This window comes from Helicoverpa armigera, chromosome 20 (genome assembly GCF_030705265.1).
Source record: "Helicoverpa armigera isolate CAAS_96S chromosome 20, ASM3070526v1, whole genome shotgun sequence".
Taxonomy (NCBI): domain Eukaryota; kingdom Metazoa; phylum Arthropoda; class Insecta; order Lepidoptera; family Noctuidae; genus Helicoverpa; species Helicoverpa armigera.
This window is the reverse complement of record NC_087139.1, coordinates 9,904,111-9,926,870: the sequence shown is the minus strand read 5'-3', so window position 1 is coordinate 9,926,870 and position 22,760 is coordinate 9,904,111. Positions and strand designations below refer to the sequence as shown.

The 22,760-nt window shown below is 48.1% G+C and overlaps 1 protein-coding gene across 1 annotated transcript in view; it reads left to right on the top strand.

The window, feature by feature from the left end:
• LOC110382142 (kinesin-like protein Klp98A) overlaps positions 1–22,760 on the top strand; it is a 51,557-nt gene that overhangs the window by 20,798 nt on the left and 7,999 nt on the right. The window contains 20 exon segments of the mRNA XM_064039913.1: positions 279–403; positions 2,527–2,639; positions 3,126–3,296; positions 3,798–4,037; positions 5,911–6,100; positions 10,404–10,578; positions 10,653–10,809; positions 11,208–11,381; positions 13,426–13,551; positions 14,740–14,859; positions 15,511–15,682; positions 16,303–16,444; positions 16,932–17,154; positions 17,621–17,711; positions 18,440–18,591; positions 18,993–19,195; positions 19,688–19,818; positions 19,821–19,858; positions 20,019–20,061; positions 21,199–21,368. Coding sequence (XP_063895983.1) covers positions 279–403; positions 2,527–2,639; positions 3,126–3,296; positions 3,798–4,037; positions 5,911–6,100; positions 10,404–10,578; positions 10,653–10,809; positions 11,208–11,381; positions 13,426–13,551; positions 14,740–14,859; positions 15,511–15,682; positions 16,303–16,444; positions 16,932–17,154; positions 17,621–17,711; positions 18,440–18,591; positions 18,993–19,195; positions 19,688–19,818; positions 19,821–19,858; positions 20,019–20,061; positions 21,199–21,368 — 2,956 coding nt within the window.

Sequence of the window (22,760 nt, the reverse complement as noted above, 5' to 3'; positions counted from 1 at the left end):
ACTGTGTCTAAGGTGCATCTCGTGGATCTGGCTGGCAGGTAAGAGAAGAAAAATTTACAAAAATGAGCAATAGATATCGCTCGGACTTAAACTTGGTTACCAGTTTACCCGGATGCAGTTGTATACCAGTGTTTTTCATGGGAGCGACCCCGTATGATCTCCTCAATCCAGTACATGGGCAATCCGATATTTCTGAGTAAGACCCGTAACGACTGCCAAAAATGTCCAATGCTATATAGTTGTTATTTGCAATAAAATCATGTTGTATATTTGTGTAGTGAGCGAGCAGACGCGACGGGCGCTACGGGTCAGCGGCTGGTGGAAGGTGCTCACATCAACAAGTCGCTGGTGACTCTTGGATCTGTCATCTCCGCGCTGGCTGAGTCCAGCCAGCCCATTGAAGGTAGAAAATATATTTTATTGTATCTCAAATTGTTACAGAAGCATGAAATATGAGAGAGCTCCTCATACAATACTTGTGTTAGCCTGTCCCACATCATCCCTTATCTTATCTATAATAATGACGATGATGGGACGGTAGGATAATTATTACAATTATAAAAACAGGTTTTTTTATTACCCTAAAGGCTCCAAAAGTACAGTCAACTTCAGGTCATATTGAGTAAAGGTGCATGACAGTTACCACTAGGGCTTTCAAATACCGTATTTTTTTAATTCCGGTATCAATACCGGTATTAGAAATTTCAATACCGTGATCACGTGATCACGTTATTGTCGGTCATGCAAATATTGCAATACTCCAGATATTAAAAGTTGTCGCTCCTTTATGCGTCTTCGAAGTGCTTTTGCAAGATTTTGGCTTAAGTCATTAGTTTGACCATATCTAACTTCGTCAACATAAATTTTAGCGCAATATCCGCTTTTAGTAAATTGGCATCCCGTATAGTACAGTACTAATATAGTTACTTTGACTACAGAAAGGCTGTTGTAAACATTTTTTAATATTGTCAAATCGAATTCGTCTAATTCGAAATCGGAGTTTAATTTTAGATCGATTACAACTTTTAAAACACAATCCTTTAGTTTCAAAAAGCGTCCAATCATAGCCCCGACACTATGACTAAAAATGAGATTGACTTCATCATGACGAACAAGAAGCACATAGTCAGAGACGTCTCCGTGATCAATAGGTTTAACACCGGTAGCGATCACCGACTTGTCCGAGGCTCTCTGAATATCAACTTCAAGGCCGAACGTTTCCGTCTGATGAAGGCCAGGCTCCGACAACACTGCTCCAAACCATGACAGGATCTGAAAAGTTCCAGTCAAATTTGGAGAACCGATTTGCCGCCGTGGAAACCACAACAGACGTTAACCAGAACCACGAATATGTGGTTCGACATGTTCGACGTGGGGTGGACATGTGGTTCGGATCCTCAGGGAGGAAGGTTCGAGATTCTGTAACATGCAGCGTCAGGGATTATGAAGAAACGACGTGAAAACCCGCCTCGTCAGCTAAGCGGGCTCTAAACCAAGAGATCAACAAGCACGTACGATGCGACCTCCGGTGCTCCAATACTCTTGACTTTGAAAGAGCAATTGAGCTGAATCGGGGGTCAAAGGTATTCGTACAATCTCTTGGAAGAAGCCACTTGACGAAGCTGACCACAACAAGTGGAGAAGTCATTTCTTCGGTGCCGGCAGTCTTTTCGGAAGTGGAAAACTTCTATGGCCGGTTATACGCATCGCATGCATCTCGACCTTATCCCGGAAATGAGGATTCTAGAGCCACATTAACACGCCATTTCACCGAAGACCTGCCAGAAGTCAGCAGTGGCGAAATCGAGATCGCTCTGAGACAGCTCAAAAATGGAAAAGCCCCTGGCGAGGATGGCATTACAACAGAGCTATTAAAAACAGGAGGTAAGCCCATACTGGGGGAGCTCCAGAAGCTTTTTAATGCCGTCCTGTTTGAAGGGAGAACTCCAGAGGCGTGGAGTAGGAGTGTTGTCGTCCTGTTCTTCAAAAAGGGAGACAAAACCCTGCTGAAGAACTATCAGCGGGCGGGTATGCTGGGCGGGTTGGCGCTTAATACACAAGTGTGAAGTGTGAGAATAAGATTACGAGTTGGTACATACATCTTACGAGTCGTAGTTATTTATCTTATTTAAAACAACTTCCTGTTACTTATTACAACAAATCACAATAATTAAAATTATAAAAAGATGTAATACCGTAATCACGGTATTGGCTCCTCAATACCGGTATTGAAAAAATGCCAAAATATATCCGTGATCACGGTATTACGGGATCCCGTAATACCGGTATTGAAAGCCCTAGTTACCACTGATGTGCAGTCTACCGTACCAAACCCAGTTGAAAAATTCGTGCACTTGGGCTTTCACACCAACATTGATAAACCGATTGACATGAAAGTATATACACCGCCTGGCCTGGAGAAACTACATTTACATTTTATCCGAGTACAGAAACTAGTACAGCTAGTGATAAATAGGTAATATCTACTACAAGAATAAATGCACTAACTGAATATATTAATTTCAGCGCGCGTTCAGAAGGGTCAGAAGAAAGTGTTCATCCCGTACCGCGACTCGGTGCTGACGTGGCTGCTCAAGGACTCGCTCGGCGGCAACTCCAAGACTATCATGATCGCTGCTGTGAGTATAAGTAATTAATTAAAAAAATAAAATAAATAAAAGTAATTTGACGATATTGTGAATGGAATAAGATGTATGAATTTCTTTTAAAATAAAACATCATTTAAAATTATTGCTCATAATCTAATTGAATTGCTCATTTTATTCACCAGATTTCTTTGCATACTCGATCTACGATAGCCAATCGGTTCCAATCACAAGAATTGTCTATACACAGCATGGTTGCTAATATAAACCGATTCCACGACATTTTGACTTTATTTACATTATATTTCTTTGTTCCGTTGCCTTAAACCATTTTATTGATACCGCATAAAAAGCGTCAAAATACTACTTTAGATTCTTCAGGCTCATTCGTGCAGTCATACACAGGTACTCCAAGGCAATACAAGATACTTTATTTCTATAAATATGAGTGTACTTAAATTATGCAGGTTTATAGAAAACCAACTTTATTCTCACATTATAAAGGTCAATTCCCCACAGATATCGCCAGCAGACTGCAACTACGGTGAGACACTCTCGACGCTGCGGTACGCCAACCGCGCCAAGAACATTATCAACAAGCCTACTATTAACGAGGATCCGAATGTCAAGCTCATCAGAGAGCTTAGAGAGGAGATCGAGAAGCTTAGGGCTCAGATCAACCATAATACTGTGAGTAGATTTACATTTTTGTACAGACAGATTTTCAACCTTATCACAATAGTCGAAGGTTCGATTGTAAAAAAATCACAGATTCGGGTTGACTGGCTGAGGTCTGTAATGTATAGTCACGAATATATGTGGCAGATAATTTTTCACAGAGAACTTCGATAAAACCTACATCATTCGATGTGTAAAAGTAAATCTTCGCTTGCACTTTTTTGTGCGGCCAAAAAAAAAATGTTTCATTGTTGACGCAATTCTTAGTTTCTAGTTATAAATAATTGTTTATTTTGTACTAAGATTCCTGCCACTCTATTGGCAAAGTAATTGGAATTTTTAAAACGGCTGAACCCATTTTGGACATCTCTAAGATCTGCAACACTAACTTTTCTCCACCATACCAAATCTATTCAGCTATTAAAGACCAATGATACCACAGAGGTAGTCCAACTTATAGCACCCTTTTGCAATGGGAAAAAAATAAACTGTTTTTTTTATCATTTCCCCCAGGATCCTATCGAAACAGAACCCGCAGTCCTAGCAACCCTCCAACGCAAAGAAGCACAAGAGAAAGTCCTGACAGAGAAGTGGACGGAGAAGTGGCGGGAGACGCAGCAGATATTACAGGAGCAGAAGGCGCTGGGGCTGCGCAAGAGTGGGCTGGGCGTCGTGCTGGACTCCGACATGCCGCATCTAGTGGGGATTGATGATAATCTGCTGTCTACTGGTGTTACGCTGTATCATTTGAAGGTAGGAAGTAGTTAAACTAACAATAATAATACGTCCAAGGCCGATTTCGGCCACTGCGGCTGTTGTCATATAAGGAGACTAGCTTCTGCCAGCGGTTTCACCCGCATCCCGTGGGAACTACTTCCCGTACCGGGTAAAAAAATATAATAGCCTATAGCCTTCCTCGATAAATGGGCTATCTAACACTGAAAGAAATTTTCAAATCGGAATCGCGCGTTCAAACATACAAACAAACAAACTCTTCAGCTTTATAATATTAGTATAGATATGCCAACTGTGCAGGACGGAATAAATCGTGCACCATAATAATATTATGGTGCAGCAGAGCATTTGAGACACTATTCCTTCACTCTCTGCACCCGATGGGACGGAAATCCGATCCAACCAGAGAGAGATCAGGCGCAGAACCGACATTTACGTGCTCTCCGATGCACGGATGTGCCAAAATTGTTTCAATAATTAGAATCCTGAGCGATAGCGAGGGAATCAAAAGAGCACAAGGTGAAAAATCTTTGCACTCGAGTGTAACACGTAACTTTTCATCCCACCTCATCGAGGAAATTACTAAATGCAAAAAAAAAAACAAAATGGCGCGCATATGAGTATCAAATTAAATAGAAGTACGTATTAAAGTTCATTCATTTGAAAACGCAGTTTAAAAATGAAACGAGGTTAAAAATCTATGTAAAAACAATAATAAAAATTACTTAATTAATTGAATAATTATTTTAAGCAGTATTTTATTTGTTTAATATGTATTTGTTTGAAAAGTCTTATCAAGATTGTCACAAATGGAGTATTGCACACGATGTTCTAAATTCAAATCACTTTGCCGCTCTAGAGGATAAAAACGGCTTTTGCGCTCAGATATCAAAGGGTAAAACTACTCTTTCCGAGATGGTGGGATGAAAAAATTATTTACTACAGTTTGTTTACATTTATTTAACTTTAGGTGTGTGGAGTATGCGCATGAATGTGTGGTGTATGTGTGTATATTGTATGTGTCTGTATGAGTGTGTGTGGGGAATTGTATTGTTGCGTGTTTGTGGGTAATGTGTATGCATGTGTAAGAGATGACTTATTTGACGTATTACAATTGCCATACAATATCATGAAGTACATGTGATAGGATTTTATGTGATTAGGTACGAGTACGACACACCCGATATCAGATTAGAGATAATAAAGTTACAGGCTCTTTGGAGTGAAGTTATTAGCTAAGGATGTTGGACTTAGATATGTAGGTACATAAAGAAATTACTTTGAAAAAATCTTTCAGTGTTACATAGCCCGCTCATCAAGGAAGGCTATAGTATAGAGCCTGTCCAGATAAAGCATTTTACGCGCGAGCTCACTCGCGCGTAGGCACTCGCGCATTCTGGAGTTACTAGAGCTACATACATTCTGTCCAGATGCTCTCGCGCGTTACCTCGCTCGCGCGTAAAACGCTTGCAATGAGCGGGACTCTTGACTCGCTCGTCTTACGTGCGTGCGCCGCGCGAGTCGAGATACTCCGGCGCCATTGCAGCGTCCAAAACTACGCGCGTATTCGGTTAAAAATGGAGTGTGAAAACTTTGACATGGAACTTTTTATTGACGAAATTGAGAAAAGGGTAAGGGGAAAGGGATATGGAATCATCCGATTATTCTAATAGAACCATTAAGCGTAGGTACTGGGAAGAAATGTAGACATTTTTTCTGTCCAATAAAGCGTTTTACGCGCGTTAAACGTAGTATCTGGGTGCAATAGAAATTGATACGCGCGAGTGGGCTCATAGGCTACTTTTATCTGGGTTCGTGCTGAGGTTCCCACGGGATGCGGGTGAAATCGCTAGTCGTGTATGTATCTTAACAATGTGTGTGGGTATGGTAGGAAGGCGAGACGGTGATCGGCAGCGCGGAGTACTCGCCGACGCCGGACATCGTGCTGAGCGGCGCCGGCGTGCTGCCGCTGCACTGCCGCGTCACGCTGCGCGGCGGCACCGCCACCCTCGCGCCCGCGCCGCACGCGCAGTGCTGGCTCAACACCGTGCTCATCGACAAGCCGGCCAAGCTCAGTCAGGGTGAGTACTGACACGTGCTGCCGCTGCACTGCCGCGTCACGCTGCGCGGCGGCACCGCCACCCTCGCGCCCGCGCCGCACGCGCAGTGCTGGCTCAACACCGTGCTCATCGACAAGCCGGCCAAGCTCAGTCAGGGTGAGTACTGACACGTGCTGCCGCTGCACTGCCGCGTCACGCTGCGCGGCGGCACCGCCACCTCGCGCCCGCGCCGCACGCGCAGTGCTGGCTCAACACCGTGCTCATCGACAAGCCGGCCAAGCTCAGTCAGGGTGAGTACTGACACGTGCTGCCGCTGCACTGCCGCGTCACGCTGCGCGGCGGCACCGCCACCCTCGCGCCCGCGCCGCACGCGCAGTGCTGGCTCAACACCGTGCTCATCGACAAGCCGGCCAAGCTCAGTCAGGGTGAGTACTGACACGTGCTGCCGCTGCACTGCCGCGTCACGCTGCGCGGCGGCACCGCCACCCTCGCGCCCGCGCCGCACGCGCAGTGCTGGCTCAACACCGTGCTCATCGACAAGCCGGCCAAGCTCAGTCAGGGTGAGTACTGACGTGCTGCCGCTGCACTGCCGCGTCACGCTGCGCGGCGGCACCGCCACCCTCGCGCCCGCGCCGCACGCGCAGTGCTGGCTCAACACCGTGCTCATCGACAAGCCGGCCAAGCTCAGTCAGGGTGAGTACTGACACGTGCTGCCGCTGCACTGCCGCGTCACGCTGCGCGGCGGCACCGCCACCCTCGCGCCCGCGCCGCACGCGCAGTGCTGGCTCAACACCGTGCTCATCGACAAGCCGGCCAAGCTCAGTCAGGGTGAGTACTGACACGTGCTGCCGCTGCACTGCCGCGTCACGCTGCGCGGCGGCACCGCCACCCTCGCGCCCGCGCCGCACGCGCAGTGCTGGCTCAACACCGTGCTCATCGACAAGCCGGCCAAGCTCAGTCAGGGTGAGTACTGACACGTGCTGCCGCTGCACTGCCGCGTCACGCTGCGCGGCGGCACCGCCACCCGCGCCCGCGCCGCACGCGCAGTGCTGGCTCAACACCGTGCTCATCGACAAGCCGGCCAAGCTCAGTCAGGGTGAGTACTGACACGTGCTGCCGCTGCACTGCCGCGTCACGCTGCGCGGCGGCACCGCCACCTCGCGCCCGCGCCGCACGCGCAGTGCTGGCTCAACACCGTGCTCATCGACAAGCCGGCCAAGCTCAGTCAGGGTGAGTACTGACACGTGCTGCCGCTGCACTGCCGCGTCACGCTGCGCGGCGGCACCGCCACCCTCGCGCCCGCGCCGCACGCGCAGTGCTGGCTCAACACCGTGCTCATCGACAAGCCGGCCAAGCTCAGTCAGGGTGAGTACTGACACGTGCTGCTGCACTGCCGCGTCACGCTGCGCGGCGGCACCGCCACCCTCGCGCCCGCGCCGCACGCGCAGTGCTGGCTCAACACCGTGCTCATCGACAAGCCGGCCAAGCTCAGTCAGGGTGAGTACTGACACGTGCTGCCGCTGCACTGCCGCGTCACGCTGCGCGGCGGCACCGCCACCCTCGCGCCCGCGCCGCACGCGCAGTGCTGGCTCAACACCGTGCTCATCGACAAGCCGGCCAAGCTCAGTCAGGGTGAGTACTGACACGTGCTGCCGCTGCACTGCCGCGTCACGCTGCGCGGCGGCACCACCCTCGCGCCCGCGCCGCACGCGCAGTGCTGGCTCAACACCGTGCTCATCGACAAGCCGGCCAAGCTCAGTCAGGGTGAGTACTGACACGTGCTGCCGCTGCACTGCCGCGTCACGCTGCGCGGCGGCACCGCCACCCTCGCGCCCGCGCCGCACGCGCAGTGCTGGCTCAACACCGTGCTCATCGACAAGCCGGCCAAGCTCAGTCAGGGTGAGTACTGACACGTGCTGCCGCTGCACTGCCGCGTCACGCTGCGCGGCGCCACCCTCGCGCCCGCGCCGCACGCGCAGTGCTGGCTCAACACCGTGCTCATCGACAAGCCGGCCAAGCTCAGTCAGGGTGAGTACTGACACGTGCTGCCGCTGCACTGCCGCGTCACGCTGCGCGGCGGCACCGCCACCCTCGCGCCCGCGCCGCACGCGCAGTGCTGGCTCAACACCGTGCTCATCGACAAGCCGGCCAAGCTCAGTCAGGGTGAGTACTGACACGTGCTGCCGCTGCACTGCCGCGTCACGCTGCGCGGCGGCACCGCCACCTCGCGCCCGCGCCGCACGCGCAGTGCTGGCTCAACACCGTGCTCATCGACAAGCCGGCCAAGCTCAGTCAGGGTGAGTACTGACACGTGCTGCCGCTGCACTGCCGCGTCACGCTGCGCGGCGGCACCGCCACCCTCGCGCCCGCGCCGCACGCGCAGTGCTGGCTCAACACCGTGCTCATCGACAAGCCGGCCAAGCTCAGTCAGGGTGAGTACTGACACGTGCTGCCGCTGCACTGCCGCGTCACGCTGCGCGGCGGCACCGCCACCTCGCGCCCGCGCCGCGCAGTGCTGGCTCAACACCGTGCTCATCGACAAGCCGGCCAAGCTCAGTCAGGGTGAGTACTGACACGTGCTGCCGCTGCACTGCCGCGTCACGCTGCGCGGCGGCACCACCCTCGCGCGCCGCGCCGCACGCGCAGTGCTGGCTCAACACCGTGCTCATCGACAAGCCGGCCAAGCTCAGTCAGGGTGAGTACTGACACGTGCTGCCGCTGCACTGCCGCGTCACGCTGCGCGGCGGCACCGCCACCCTCGCGCCCGCGCCGCACGCGCAGTGCTGGCTCAACACCGTGCTCATCGACAAGCCGGCCAAGCTCAGTCAGGGTGAGTACTGACACGTGCTGCCGCTGCACTGCCGCGTCACGCTGCGCGGCGGCCACCCTCGCGCCCGCGCCGCACGCGCAGTGCTGGCTCAACACCGTGCTCATCGACAAGCCGGCCAAGCTCAGTCAGGGTGAGTACTGACACGTGCTGCCGCTGCACTGCCGCGTCACGCTGCGCGGCGGCACCGCCCTCGCGCCCGCGCCGCACGCGCAGTGCTGGCTCAACACCGTGCTCATCGACAAGCCGGCCAAGCTCAGTCAGGGTGAGTACTGACACGTGCTGCCGCTGCACTGCCGCGTCACGCTGCGCGGCGGCACCGCCACCCCCGCGCCGCACGCGCAGTGCTGGCTCAACACCGTGCTCATCGACAAGCCGGCCAAGCTCAGTCAGGGTGAGTACTGACACGTGCTGCCGCTGCACTGCCGCGTCACGCTGCGCGGCGGCACCGCCACCTCGCGCCCGCGCCGCACGCGCAGTGCTGGCTCAACACCGTGCTCATCGACAAGCCGGCCAAGCTCAGTCAGGGTGAGTACTGACACGTGCTGCCGCTGCACTGCCGCGTCACGCTGCGCGGCGGCACCGCCACCCTCGCGCCCGCGCCGCGCGCAGTGCTGGCTCAACACCGTGCTCATCGACAAGCCGGCCAAGCTCAGTCAGGGTGAGTACTGACACGTGCTGCCGCTGCACTGCCGCGTCACGCTGCGCGGCGGCACCGCCACCCTCGCGCCCGCGCCGCACGCGCAGTGCTGGCTCAACACCGTGCTCATCGACAAGCCGGCCAAGCTCAGTCAGGGTGAGTACTGACACGTGCTGCCGCTGCACTGCCGCGTCACGCTGCGCGGCGGCACCGCCACCCTCGCGCCCGCGCCGCACGCGCAGTGCTGGCTCAACACCGTGCTCATCGACAAGCCGGCCAAGCTCAGTCAGGGTGAGTACTGACACGTGCTGCCGCTGCACTGCCGCGTCACGCTGCGCGGCGGCACCGCCACCCTCGCGCCCGCGCCGCACGCGCAGTGCTGGCTCAACACCGTGCTCATCGACAAGCCGGCCAAGCTCAGTCAGGGTGAGTACTGACACGTGCTGCCGCTGCACTGCCGCGTCACGCTGCGCGGCGGCACCGCCACCCTCGCGCCCGCGCCGCACGCGCAGTGCTGGCTCAACACCGTGCTCATCGACAAGCCGGCCAAGCTCAGTCAGGGTGAGTACTGACACGTGCTGCCGCTGCACTGCCGCGTCACGCTGCGCGGCGGCACCGCCACCCTCGCGCCCGCGCCGCACGCGCAGTGCTGGCTCAACACCGTGCTCATCGACAAGCCGGCCAAGCTCAGTCAGGGTGAGTACTGACACGTGCTGCCGCTGCACGTCATACATTTCATTTGTCACAGAGAATGTTCCCACTTTTGTGACTCTTTAGGTACCTATTAATGATTTTTCCATCAAGCTGCCGATAAAACCGCGGGCGAAAATTAATATAAGATTAAACGCCTTTGTCAGGCTGTATCCTGCTCCTGGGCCGCACGAACATGTTCCGCTACAACGACCCGGCGGAGGCGGCCAAGCTGCGGCAGGAGGGCAGCGCCTCCGCCATGAACCTGTCGCGCCTCTCCCTGCTGTCGTGGTCCACCACCGACCTGGCTGCTAGCACTGAGAACCTTAACACTACGCTATCGTGAGTATATATAAATTAAAAGAAAGAAAAATATTGATTTTCAAGGTCGTAAATAATTTCGTTTCATTTCCCAGGGACCTGGAGAGCGAGATCCGCTGTGAGCGAATAGAAGCGCAGAGAGCGGAACTGGAGCGAGAACGGCAACAGTTCCTCCTTCAGCAGGAGGAGCGGCAACGTCGCTGGCACGCCGAGCGCGAGGAGCTCATACAGGCGCAGAGGAAGCTGGACGAGGTCAGTGCACATAGCATTACATCGCTGGCACTCGTATAGGCGCAGATGAAGCTGGACCTCATCCTCCGAGCCTTTTTCCCAACTATGTTGGGGTCGGCTTCCAGTCTAACCGGATGTAGCTGAGTATCAGTGCTTTACAAGGAGCGACTGCCCTATCTGACCTCCTCAACCCAGTTACCCGGGCAACCCAATACCCCTTGGTTAGACTGGTGTCAGCCTTACTGGCGTCTGACAAGTAACGACTGCCAAGGATGTTCAATGTCAGCCGTGACCTACATTTTAACGTGCCATCCAAAACACAGTCATTGGTGTCTAAGATATACTTAGAAAGTACATACAAACTTAGAAAAGTGGAAAATGCTCGGAAAATGATGATGATTTGTATATGGCCTCTACAGGAGCGTGAAGCCATGGAGCGCGAGTACGCGGCGGCATGCCGCAGGTTGTCGGGCGACTGGCGCGCGTTAGAGCGCGGCTGGGGACAGCGCCGCAGAGCGCTGCGGTGCCGACAGCGCGAGCTCGCCGCACGGTCGTTACGCCTCGCCGCGCTTACTGATACGCATCGGACTGCGGTAAGTGTCCTACTTAACTTATATGGTCTTACCACAAAAACTTTTAAACATCTGTTGAACACTTGTCAACACTTTTGCATCCTTTTTTTTAGACAAGTGTTCAACAGATGCTTAAGTAATATTGCATAAGTTTAGACAGTAATTGTTTTTCTTCGGACTGAGTTTCGGTCATCAAAAAGTAGCATAACACATTTATGTAAGATATACAATGGATTACTTTCCGGCAAAAATATATGTAGAAGCGCTTTTTTCCTTTGTTTTGTCTGTAGATAAGAGTGCAAGAAGCATGTTTACGTAATTTATAATCATTTATGTAGATTTATTTATAAATAACTTAGATTAATTAGTGAATTATTTATATCTTTTGAATCTTTGTCTGTCTTTCAAGGGTCACTTATTCGCAGGTATTACCGGCAAAAAATACAGACTAATAAAACTGTTGTGGTGCTTCCCTGAAAACATGTTTTCAATTATATAAAAATAGCAATAAAATAACTCAGTGAGGACTGGCTTCTCGATCTGCCAAGGTCTGTAAAGGTCCGAGCGTGATATTAGCTGTTGAATAGTATAAAACAATAATTTCAGATAAATGCTCTTTCAAAAATCCAACATTACGAAAAGTGTAGACTCGCGTACATGTTACCGTAGGAACTTCTGCCCGTGACCGGATAAACTATAGCCTGTGTTACTCAGGAAGTAGCTTTCCAACCGTGGAAGAATTTCTCAAATCGGTTCGATAGTTTCAGAGCCAAACAAAGTTTCCTCGTTATGATATTAGTGTAGAAGAAGTACCAAAAATCCACATCTCACGTTCTAGAACAAGGCTAAAAAAGCGAAAGTAATAAACTAGATTAAGACAGTGTAATTACAAGGTTACGTCAACATGTGCAATCAGCGGTGTCATTGTCCTATATGCACATTTAGCGATAACTGCACTACTATCGGAACTCGAACAAACAATCGATATTTACAGAATCGATTACGGGAAGTCCTCAGGAAAAAGTCGAGTGTTTTAGGTCTGCTCTTTTCTCGGAATTTTTGTGACGTTATAATGTTTTAAGTAAAAGTGTGGGTTTATACAATTTTTTTCATTAATATTGTATCTAAATGTGTGAGTTTGGTTGTGGATTACTTTATCGTAAAAACCTCAGGGCAGTCTTAATTCGGGACTTCTCTCTTAGAATCTATTAGTACAGACAGGCAGGTCAACCTACCCGAATGTGTAAAAATTTACCAATCGAACATTGATTGAGATTGAGGTAAACTAATGTAGCGGATAGTCGAGATGGGTGAACGACACGACCTGTCACACCCGCATACAGAATTTTATTATTTTTGAACATAGGGAAATGTAAAAACTGAAAACTCTAACTTGCAAAGTTATAAATAAATAGTGATTGAATACTTACGCTGATTTACCGAATTGAAACTACGAAACCCAAACTCAAACTCACCACAATCTCGCTTCAACATTATCGAGAACAAACAGTAGCCTACTGCTTAGCACAAACAATGAAATTATTGTTTTTATATTTCCCACTTTATGTCATTGTGTGCACTGCCGCGGTGTTGCAAACACGTTTGTCTTAATATTGTATAAGTACCTCTTATATGTGGGTAGGCGTCGCTATTTATATTTATTTTTCTTCATTTTTTTTGGAGCTCTGAATTTTTATGGTATCTATAAACTACCTATTTATAATTTTTGAGGTTCAAAAGTGCTTGTAAAGGCCTAAATTAAATAAATAATAAGACTTTGACGTATTTTTAAATTTGAATGGACACTTTCCTCATAAGCGGAATGTTTGTCTCATTGATCGGCCATTGTTGAGTCAATTGCAACAATTGATAGAAGTATTCGTTAAACGAAACATTATCAATTGTAATTTATTGTATTCAAACCACTATATTGGTGTTAAGTCCTCCTTTCTACATGTTTTAAGTTGCATAAATTGCATATATCACAATTTTTTTGCGTATATTTTTTTAATCCAGAGCTTCTTCTATTATTTTTTTTATATTTTGATTTGCGCCCGGGGTGTAGGCAGAGGGCGAGGAAGGCCGAGTGGCCGCGCTCCGATCGCGAGTCGACTCCAAGAAGGCGACTTTACAAGAATACGTTGCTTCCAGTGTGAAACAGCTCTTGGATAGTGGATGTAAGCTGGACGAGGTAAGTGTTTGTGGGCTTGTGGGCTGATATTCTATAAGTTATCTATCTGTTGATTTTGTTACTGGAGATTGAATTTTGACAAAACAAAGCAACAGATGGATTTGTTTGATTTATTGTTATTATAGATGTCCGTCGTAAGTAGTTTCCTGTTTTAACTCTGATTTATTTATGAAGTGTGTAAATCAATTTCTTTGAACTGCTTAGAATAGGTATAAAATTGCCGTTTCTCTACACAACTGTTTCCTAAAAATGTATAATCATTTGTACATGCTATCAAATATAACATCTCAAACTAAACCTTGATTACCTAAAAACTTAATAATCTGTTTTAATTGCACAGTTTTGGGAACGAGGAGTTAGTAGTAAGGTACATAGCTTTGTTAAGATTTACATAAACATTTGCATTTGTGTCAAATGGGAAAACCTGAAATAAATATGTGCATTCAATTGCAAGTTTATGCTGCAAAACCTGCCACTTGCATTTAGAGAATTGTATTTGTTGCTGCATTTTAAAAATTAAGTCATTTGTGTTAAGTTCAAATTGCAATGTTCAACAATTATATTATAGGTACAAGGAAATCTCATCACATGGAAGAATATATTTTTGTTTCAGAAGTTATTCTAGAAGGCATGTTAGATTTATAATTTAAAATGTTTGCTTATGCCTGGCATGACTTGTAATGCCTGCTTTTTTTTGAAATTTTGTTGCAGTAGATCAAAGTCGAATTTTCAGAAATTAACAGGCAAGAATGTTTAATGCAGTGGGTTGTACCATGGTTACGCAACCAAACCTTAATGTGTTTCTTCAGTTAACCAAACCAATTTTCTATTTATTAAATAATAACGCTGAAATTTATATCCAATGATCAACAATAATAATTTTACAATAATCTACGAAATCATGATACCTAATAATATCTGTTACTGCCTTTTTATCGTCCCACTGTAGGGCACGGGCCTCTTCACACACGTAGAAGGATTGAGCATTAATCACCACGCTTGCTCAATGCGGGTTGGTGATTTCAGACTTAATAGTCCAGGTTTCCTCAAGATGTTTTCCTTCACTTTTTTATCAGCCATTGGTGTCCAAGATATACTTAGTAATAATATCTATAAATTAATAAACCACGTTTTGATATAATATGTCTCGAGTAACAAGTAAAGAGTATGTTCCTCCTATGACCTCAGAGTTCAACCCCAAGTCCGGACAGTCCAGCTTCAGAGACGAGTACTGAAAGTCTGATGCATCTGCTGCAGCAGTGCGAGCCTAAAGTGGCGTCCAGCATCAAGGAGACCGTCGAGAGACATGTGAGTATCAGCCACTATCTTAATATACTCTTAGTTTATAGTTATTGCCAATTAATGCAGTTGAACGAGATACAAAATTGCATTTATGGCAAAAATAAAGGTTTACTATACTCGATTTGACTAGGCACTTAAATAACGATGAACAATCTTGAGAATACTCTTTATTCAAAACCCAGTTAAAAAATAAATGCTGCCTAAAATTAGTCTAAAAAATTATTACTTAATTAATTGGATCATTGTGTTGAGCAGTAGTTTATACATAGGTAATTGAATAAAAAGTCCCATCTAGATTGTTTGCCTTTAGTTACCTAAGTGCTTACTCACTTGGAGTATAAGTCATGTAAGTTAAAGAATATCCCACCCAAAACAAAAATGTGAAAGGCTGCCAAGTTTGATAATTTGGGAATGCTCCGCCTATAAAAGAAGTGAGATCTGAATAAGTACCAAGTTCCATACACATACCTCAGTTAAAAATAGTTACTTTTTAACGATGTTACTCGGTCGAATTTGGCCCGAAATGGTTCCTGTAATATAACCCACGGCCGGTGTGTCGCTTTTTTTTGCTCGAACTTGGCGGACACACTGCCGTGTGTCTAGATGAAGCCTTAACATTTGCCAGCTTAAATATAAATCCTTTTTATTTTTTTATAGAAAAAGGAGCTAGTAGAACTAGAAGAAGAGCTACAAACCCGCGTGGCGTCAGTAGCATCACATCGCGTCAAGATCGAGAGGTTACAAGCGGAACTGGCGCTATTAGGCACGCAAGAGCTCGGGCTCAAACACGCGCTCGCTTCCGACCTGGCTCCCAACGCTGCACGGGGAGGTACTTACATATCCTATCTATATTTTATTCATGTAACTGTGGATTTCTATAACTTATCTATCCTCTGTTTTACGATTCATCATCCTCCGAGCCTTTCTCCCAATATGTTGGGGTCGGCTTCCAGTTTAACCGGATGTAGCTGAGTACCAGTGCTTTACAAGAAGCGACTGCCTATTTGACCTCCTCAACCCAGTTACCCGGGCAACCCAATACCCCTTGGGTTAGACTGGTGTCAGACTTACTGGCTTCTGACTACCCGTAACGACTGCTAAGGATATTCAATGACAGCCGGGATCTACAGTTTAGCGTGCCATCCGAAACACACACAGGCGTTACAAAAATGCAATGCTAAATTGTACAAAGAAGCAAGCCTCTAGTAAACATAACTACAAAGTATAATAAAACAAAGTTGCTTTTTCTGTCCCCGTGCCCCTTTGCACGCTTAAATCTTCAAAACTACGCAACCCATTTTTAAGCCATTGTTTTAAATATGTAGATAGAGTGCTTAAAGAGGAAGGTTTATATGTAAAATAACGTACATTAAATTGTGAGGAAGTACTGTTATCCCGTGCGAAGCCGGAGCTGGTCGCTAGTTTTTGAATACATGAATGTATTTGCAGTGGACGGCGAGAGCGACGCGTCTCCGCTGGAGGGCGTGAAGCGCAGCAAGTCGGAGCTGGTGCTGCGCCGGACTCCGCGCGAGGACGTCATGGAGCCGCTCTCTGCTGACGAGCGCGAGGACTACCGCCTCAAGCGGGTCAAGTGAGCACTGACTATATCCCATTAATACTATAAATCCTACTAATATTATAAATGTGAAAGTTTGTGAGAATGTATGGATGTATGTATGTTTGTTATTCTTTCACGCAAAAAACGGCTCGTCCGATTTGGTTGAAATTTGTTTTGTAGATAGATACCCTGGATCAACACACGGGGAACCTTTTATCAACAAATCACGCGGGCGAACCACATTCGGAAGCTAGTCAAACTAGTGTATAAATATTAGTATGACAGTGTATTATAGGCAATAGATAGCTATGTTGCTGGGAAGTTTGTAATTTTATTTTTACCAGTTTGTTTGAATGCATTTATCTCAGGAAATAATGGTCCGATTTGGAAAATTGTGTCCATGTAGATAATCCATAATTTAAAAAACTATCTCGTATAAAAAAACTGCTCTCAAAGATTCATAATCACAACCCAACATTATTTATGCGTTACATAGACCTAACATTATATCTTCTTCCAGCCTCAGCCTGAGTCTCGACCCTCTCACGTCCCCCAACTCGACTCTAAACACAGAGGAGACATTCCACACGGCCACTTCCTCCCCCAAGAAGTTCCCCGAGTGGGGGGAGGGAGACGCGGCCACGGAGCCCGCTTTCCCGCGCCCCGCCACCAACTTCCGCCTCGGACCCGTGCCTAATGCCGATGATAGTGACGACATGTCCAGCACTGAGGATTATCATAAGGTAACTGATTTACGCTTCTTAAAACTACTAGAACTTAAAATTCATAGGAAATAGTTGTTTTAATAATGCGGACTTTTATGTTGTCGGTCAACTTCAGCATAGATAACTTGTCTCATACTACATGGAACTTGGAAGTCTGCCTAAAAGAGGTTGTCAATTTTGTATATAACATTCATAATTTTTTGGTCCCGGAAAAACACCACACTTGTGTTATGAGTCCGATCGCTGTGTGTGTCTGTCTGTGGCACTGCAATTTTTGAAGTGATGAACTGAGTTTCTCGCAATTTTGCGCGAAAAACTTGTGTTCGTTCCATTGATAAAAATTTGAAAGAAAAAATATTCTTGTGTTCATCCATGACATATAGTCTTTAACTTCATTTGACTCTGGATTTCACATAATTACCTTCCTAAAGTTCGATTACAATAACTTCAGAATATCGATATGAACAGTGATATATGTTACCAGCCCCGGATAGTGGAGGGACAATCATCGAGTTCAGTGGAGCGGTCGCCGGAGGAACGCCACCAGAGAGCCAAGTACAAAAGGAGGATGCCAGGTACGTAATTACTCTATTCGTCAGTGAGTACTGAAAGCTGGCCCCAAACAGGCCCGATCCGGTCGTGTCCGGCCGTGTCTACCAGCGTAAATCGGATGATCTGATTTCTTTGTGGACTAGGACCGATCCGGATTGGACCGGAATGGTAGTCCGGGGCCAGCCTTATTACTTGCTTGCATTCTTGTTTCGTCTAGACTTATTTGATAGTAATCGCTCCTTCTGGATACGACATGAAAGTTAGATAGTACACTGTTGCCCCTACCGACCGTTCTAGACGTTCATTAGACACTGACAACATTAGAAATTATATTTTAGAACAATGTCTGTAGAAATTATGTAATCTTTTCTGACTTATTTGAAATCAAATGTCATAAATGCCTTAAATTATTTTCTTAATTTGTATTAAGTATTTAAAGGTTAAGAACCTAAAAAAGATTTGATTCTCAAACTTGGAACGCATTTTAATATTACTAAACTGTAGATCATAGATACTACGAACATCTTTTCTTTTTTTCTTTTTGTCACAATCCATCCAAAGGTTGTCTGTAAGAGATCGCTTTTAGCGATAAGACCGCCCATTGTGTAAAAATTTTTGCTTGTTTTTGTTGATTTTTAATTGGTGTGCACAATAAAGAATATATCTATCTATCTTTAAAAGTTTGAGAAACATTCTTTGCGCTATGGCTCAAGCCCAGTTGAATGGTACATAATATTAGTGATATCCTCAGGCGAAGGCAAGCCTGGTCGTCGGCAGGTGACGGAGGTGGAGGCCCTGCGCGCGATGCAGCGGCTGTGCTCGCGCATCGCCTCGCAGAAGATGCTCGTCATCTCCTCGCTAGAGAACGACTGCTCCAAGGAGGAACTTAATCGACAGATTGCCGTGAGTTTCTTGTAGCCTATTTGACCTGTGTTTTAGCTGTATGGTTAAGGGCCAATTTTAGTAGAGTTTATAAATAGATACATACGGGTGTGTAAGGCGTAGTACATAAGGAAGTTTATAAGGGGAGAATATAAGGGAGTTTACACGAGGAGTGCTTTGGGCTATTTCATAAGGGAGAATATATAGGAAAATAACAAAACGGTTAAATAAGGGAGTACGTATTTATATGGAGAAATACATAAGGTTTTATATACAGAGAGTACACAAGCGAGTCTATAGGGGTAGGACATATGAGAGTATATGGGATGTTCTTTCTATATGTATAGGGTATATAAAGGTGAAATCGAGGATGGTACATAAGGGGCTTATTTACATTAATCTACAAATCTATCATCCCACAGGTTCTCCAAGAGCTTCAGAAGAAGTACGTGCGCCTCGAGATGGCGCTGCAGTACTCGTTCTTCGACAACCAGTCGCGGCGGCCCATGATGGTCACCCCCATACAGGAGACGCCTTCCCTCACGCTGTCCGAGAGCGACATGCAGGTCGCCACGGATGACGACGTCACGGAGAACGGACATGTCCGAGACCCGCTGCTGCACAGGTACATTGTGTTCTCATAAGTAGGTGTAAAGGCGCTAGGCTCCACAACAAAAATCATCATCATCCCTCGAGCCTTTTCCCAACTATGTTGGGGTCGGCTTCCAGTCTAACCTGGTGAAAGCCGTTTTGGGGGTGCTGTCATTTTGTATTTTTTGACGTGAAAAAGTGCTAGAATCTAGCCTATTTTCAATAAACGATTTTGACTTTGACTTTGAACCAGATACAACCAGGAGCAACTGCCTATCTGACCTCCTCAACACAGTTACCCGGGAAATCTGATACCCCATGGTTAGACTCATACTATACTAGGTCAGAGCCGAACTCGTATATCCATCATCATCAACTCAGACATAGGACGTCCACTGCTGAACATAGGCCTCCCCCTTAAATCTCCACAGATACCTGTTGGAAGCGACCTGAATCCAGCGTCTTCCGGTGACTTTTATAATCCTGTCTCGTATATCCGGTTTAATATATGCACATTTCCAAACAGGTTAAAAGAACAAGAACTAGAAGGTTCAGATAACGTGTCGACGTCCAACGACGAGCTACCCTCAGAGAGCCACGAACCCGCCTGGGAGGACCCGCTGCGCTGTCGCGTGCGGCCCGACCGACTCGAGCGATCCGAGCGATCCGACCGACTCGAGCGATCCGACCGCATCGAGCGACTCGAGCGACGAGAATTGTCCAACCACGATTTATCGTTACCTGTGAGTATTCAGAAAATTGGAGAATTGAGAACCTCCTCTCTGCTTTGGGAGTGTGATAAAAATTAGTGTTTTTTATTTTTGCAATATGACTCATTTTGGATTTTTGTTTTTCAGGACCCCACGATAAGTCCAGGACTGTCGCATCCCATAGACTTCAGTAAGTAATTTTTGTCCATATATTACTGTTGTATAATCTCTATATATATAAAAATGCATTGCTGTTCGTTAGTCTCGCTAAAACTCGAGAACGGCTGGGTCGATTGAGCTGATTTTGGTTTTAAAATGTTTGAAGAGGTCCAGGGAAGGTTTAAACGATACGAAGTTCGCGGGATCAGCTAGTCTTATATATAAAAATGAATTGATGTTCGTTAGTCTCACTAAAACTTGAGAATGGCTGGACCGATTTGGCTTATTTTGGTTTTAAAATGTTCGTAAAGGTCCAGTGAAGGTTTAAACGATACGAAGTTTGTTGGGTCAGCTAGTTAGATATATTTTCTGATGTGTTCCAATATTCTAAGCTATTATATGATGCAAAATTGCATTCTATCGAATTGTTGAGTATGCACATTGGCGTTGCTAAGTGTGTGTGAAAAGGGCGTCGTTATGTTTTCTATGAACTCGAAACGAAATGAGGTTTCACCACAGAGAAAGATGAACGGAAATGCCATAAGGCGGGTAGGGCAGGCGCCTACTTATAGACCGAATACGTACAGTGTGCATGACCAAAAAGATCAGTACACGATTGAAGTAGCCATGTTTGGATTATTTGATACATCTTTCAAAAAATGGGCGGGTGCCATAAAAGGCGTATAAGGGCGGATCCAGTAACGTTCCTTGTCCCCTGAACCACCTGCATTTTGGTGCGCTACTTTGTCAGCAGATTTTCCGTTATGTCATCTCCGCTTGTCATTTTGCTCTCCATGGGTCTCGCTGATTTGATCTCCTCGTATCGTCTACTTAGTCCGCGCGTTACTTACGGATCCATTGAGTTCACGCGCGTGTGTTCTTACCATATACTATCAAAACTCGATATTACGGGCTGCATGTACGAAAAATTTGACGTCATAGTCCCGTTACGCTCGATGTCCTGTTCCGCAAGCGAGAGCGCGGCGCGAACGAGAGAGAGGCATGATCGGCTCGAGTGGTCGGCTCATTATACTACTGTTGTTTGATGTTGTCACTTCAAAGTACCTACCGACTTTAGAGACAGCCAATTTTTTTTGTTGATTTCGTGTTTATAACTTTGCTGTATGGTTCTCTTGTCGTGTATTGACGTCGGTATGGTCATCCTCAGACGAGGTGGTGTACATCCCGGGCTGGGTGACGCGCGGCGCCGGCGCCCGCACGCACCAGGAGTACGAGGTGCGCGTGGTGCTGGGCGCGCACTGCCGCTGGCTGCTGCTGCGCCGCTACCGCCGCTTCCGCGACCTCTGCCTCAGCATGCGCCGCCTCTACGGTCCCAAGGTACAGTGCTGCACTGCAGCTGCAGTCAGGAGTACGAGGTGCGCGTGGTGCTGGGCGCGCACTGCCGCTGGCTGCTGCTGCGCCGCTACCGCCGCTTCCGCGACCTCTGCCTCAGCATGCGCCGCCTCTACGGTCCCAAGGTACAGTGCTGCACTGCAGCTGCAGTCAGGAGTACGAGGTGCGCGTGGTGCTGGGCGCGCACTGCCGCTGGCTGCTGCTGCGCCGCTACCGCCGCTTCCGCGACCTCTGCCTCAGCATGCGCCGCCTCTACGGTCCCAAGGTACAGTGCTGCACTGCAGCTGCAGTCAGGAGTACGAGGTGCGCGTGGTGCTGGGCTGCGCTGGCTGCTGCTGCGCCGCTACCGCCGCTTCCGCGACCTCTGCCTCAGCATGCGCCGCCTCTACGGTCCCAAGGTACAGTGCTGCACTGCAGCTGCAGTCAGGAGTACGAGGTGCGCGTGGTGCTGGCGCGCACTGCCGCTGGCTGCTGCTGCGCCGCTACCGCCGCTTCCGCGACCTCTGCCTCAGCATGCGCCGCCTCTACGGTCCCAAGGTACAGTGCTGCACTGCAGCTGCAGTCAGGAGTACGAGGTGCGCGTGGTGCTGGGCGCACTGCCGCTGGCTGCTGCTGCGCCGCTACCGCCGCTTCCGCGACCTCTGCCTCAGCATGCGCCGCCTCTACGGTCCCAAGGTACAGTGCTGCACTGCAGCTGCAGTCAGGAGTACGAGGTGCGCGTGGTGCTGGCGCGCACTGCCGCTGGCTGCTGCTGCGCCGCTACCGCCGCTTCCGCGACCTCTGCCTCAGCATGCGCCGCCTCTACGGTCCCAAGGTACAGTGCTGCACTGCAGCTGCAGTCAGGAGTACGAGGTGCGCGTGGTGCTGGGCGCGCACTGCCGCTGGCTGCTGCTGCGCCGCTACCGCCGCTTCCGCGACCTCTGCCTCAGCATGCGCCGCCTCTACGGTCCCAAGGTACAGTGCTGCACTGCAGCTGCAGTCAGGAGTACGAGGTGCGCGTGGTGCACTCAGGTGATATGCTAGGGGCTGCGGGATTGAAAGAGTTACCCCGGTTCCTGTACATAAAGAGCTTAAGAAGTAACATGGTGGGTGTTCACAAATCGCGCAGCTGAGCAGCGAAACACCACATAAATGTCAGTCATCATAAACAACGGAAATACTCCCTTGAAAACTGACCGCTGTCAACTGGTCAAAACATTCAATACTCCTAATTTTATCTCTGCTTTACACATAATGTTGTAAATTAAGAAAACTAAAATGACTCTTGTGACCAAATTACTTAATGGATTAGGTTATTTTTTTACCATAAAGTATATGTGATAGGATTTAATGTGATTAGATACGGCACACCCGATATATTGATATGCATATGTGTAG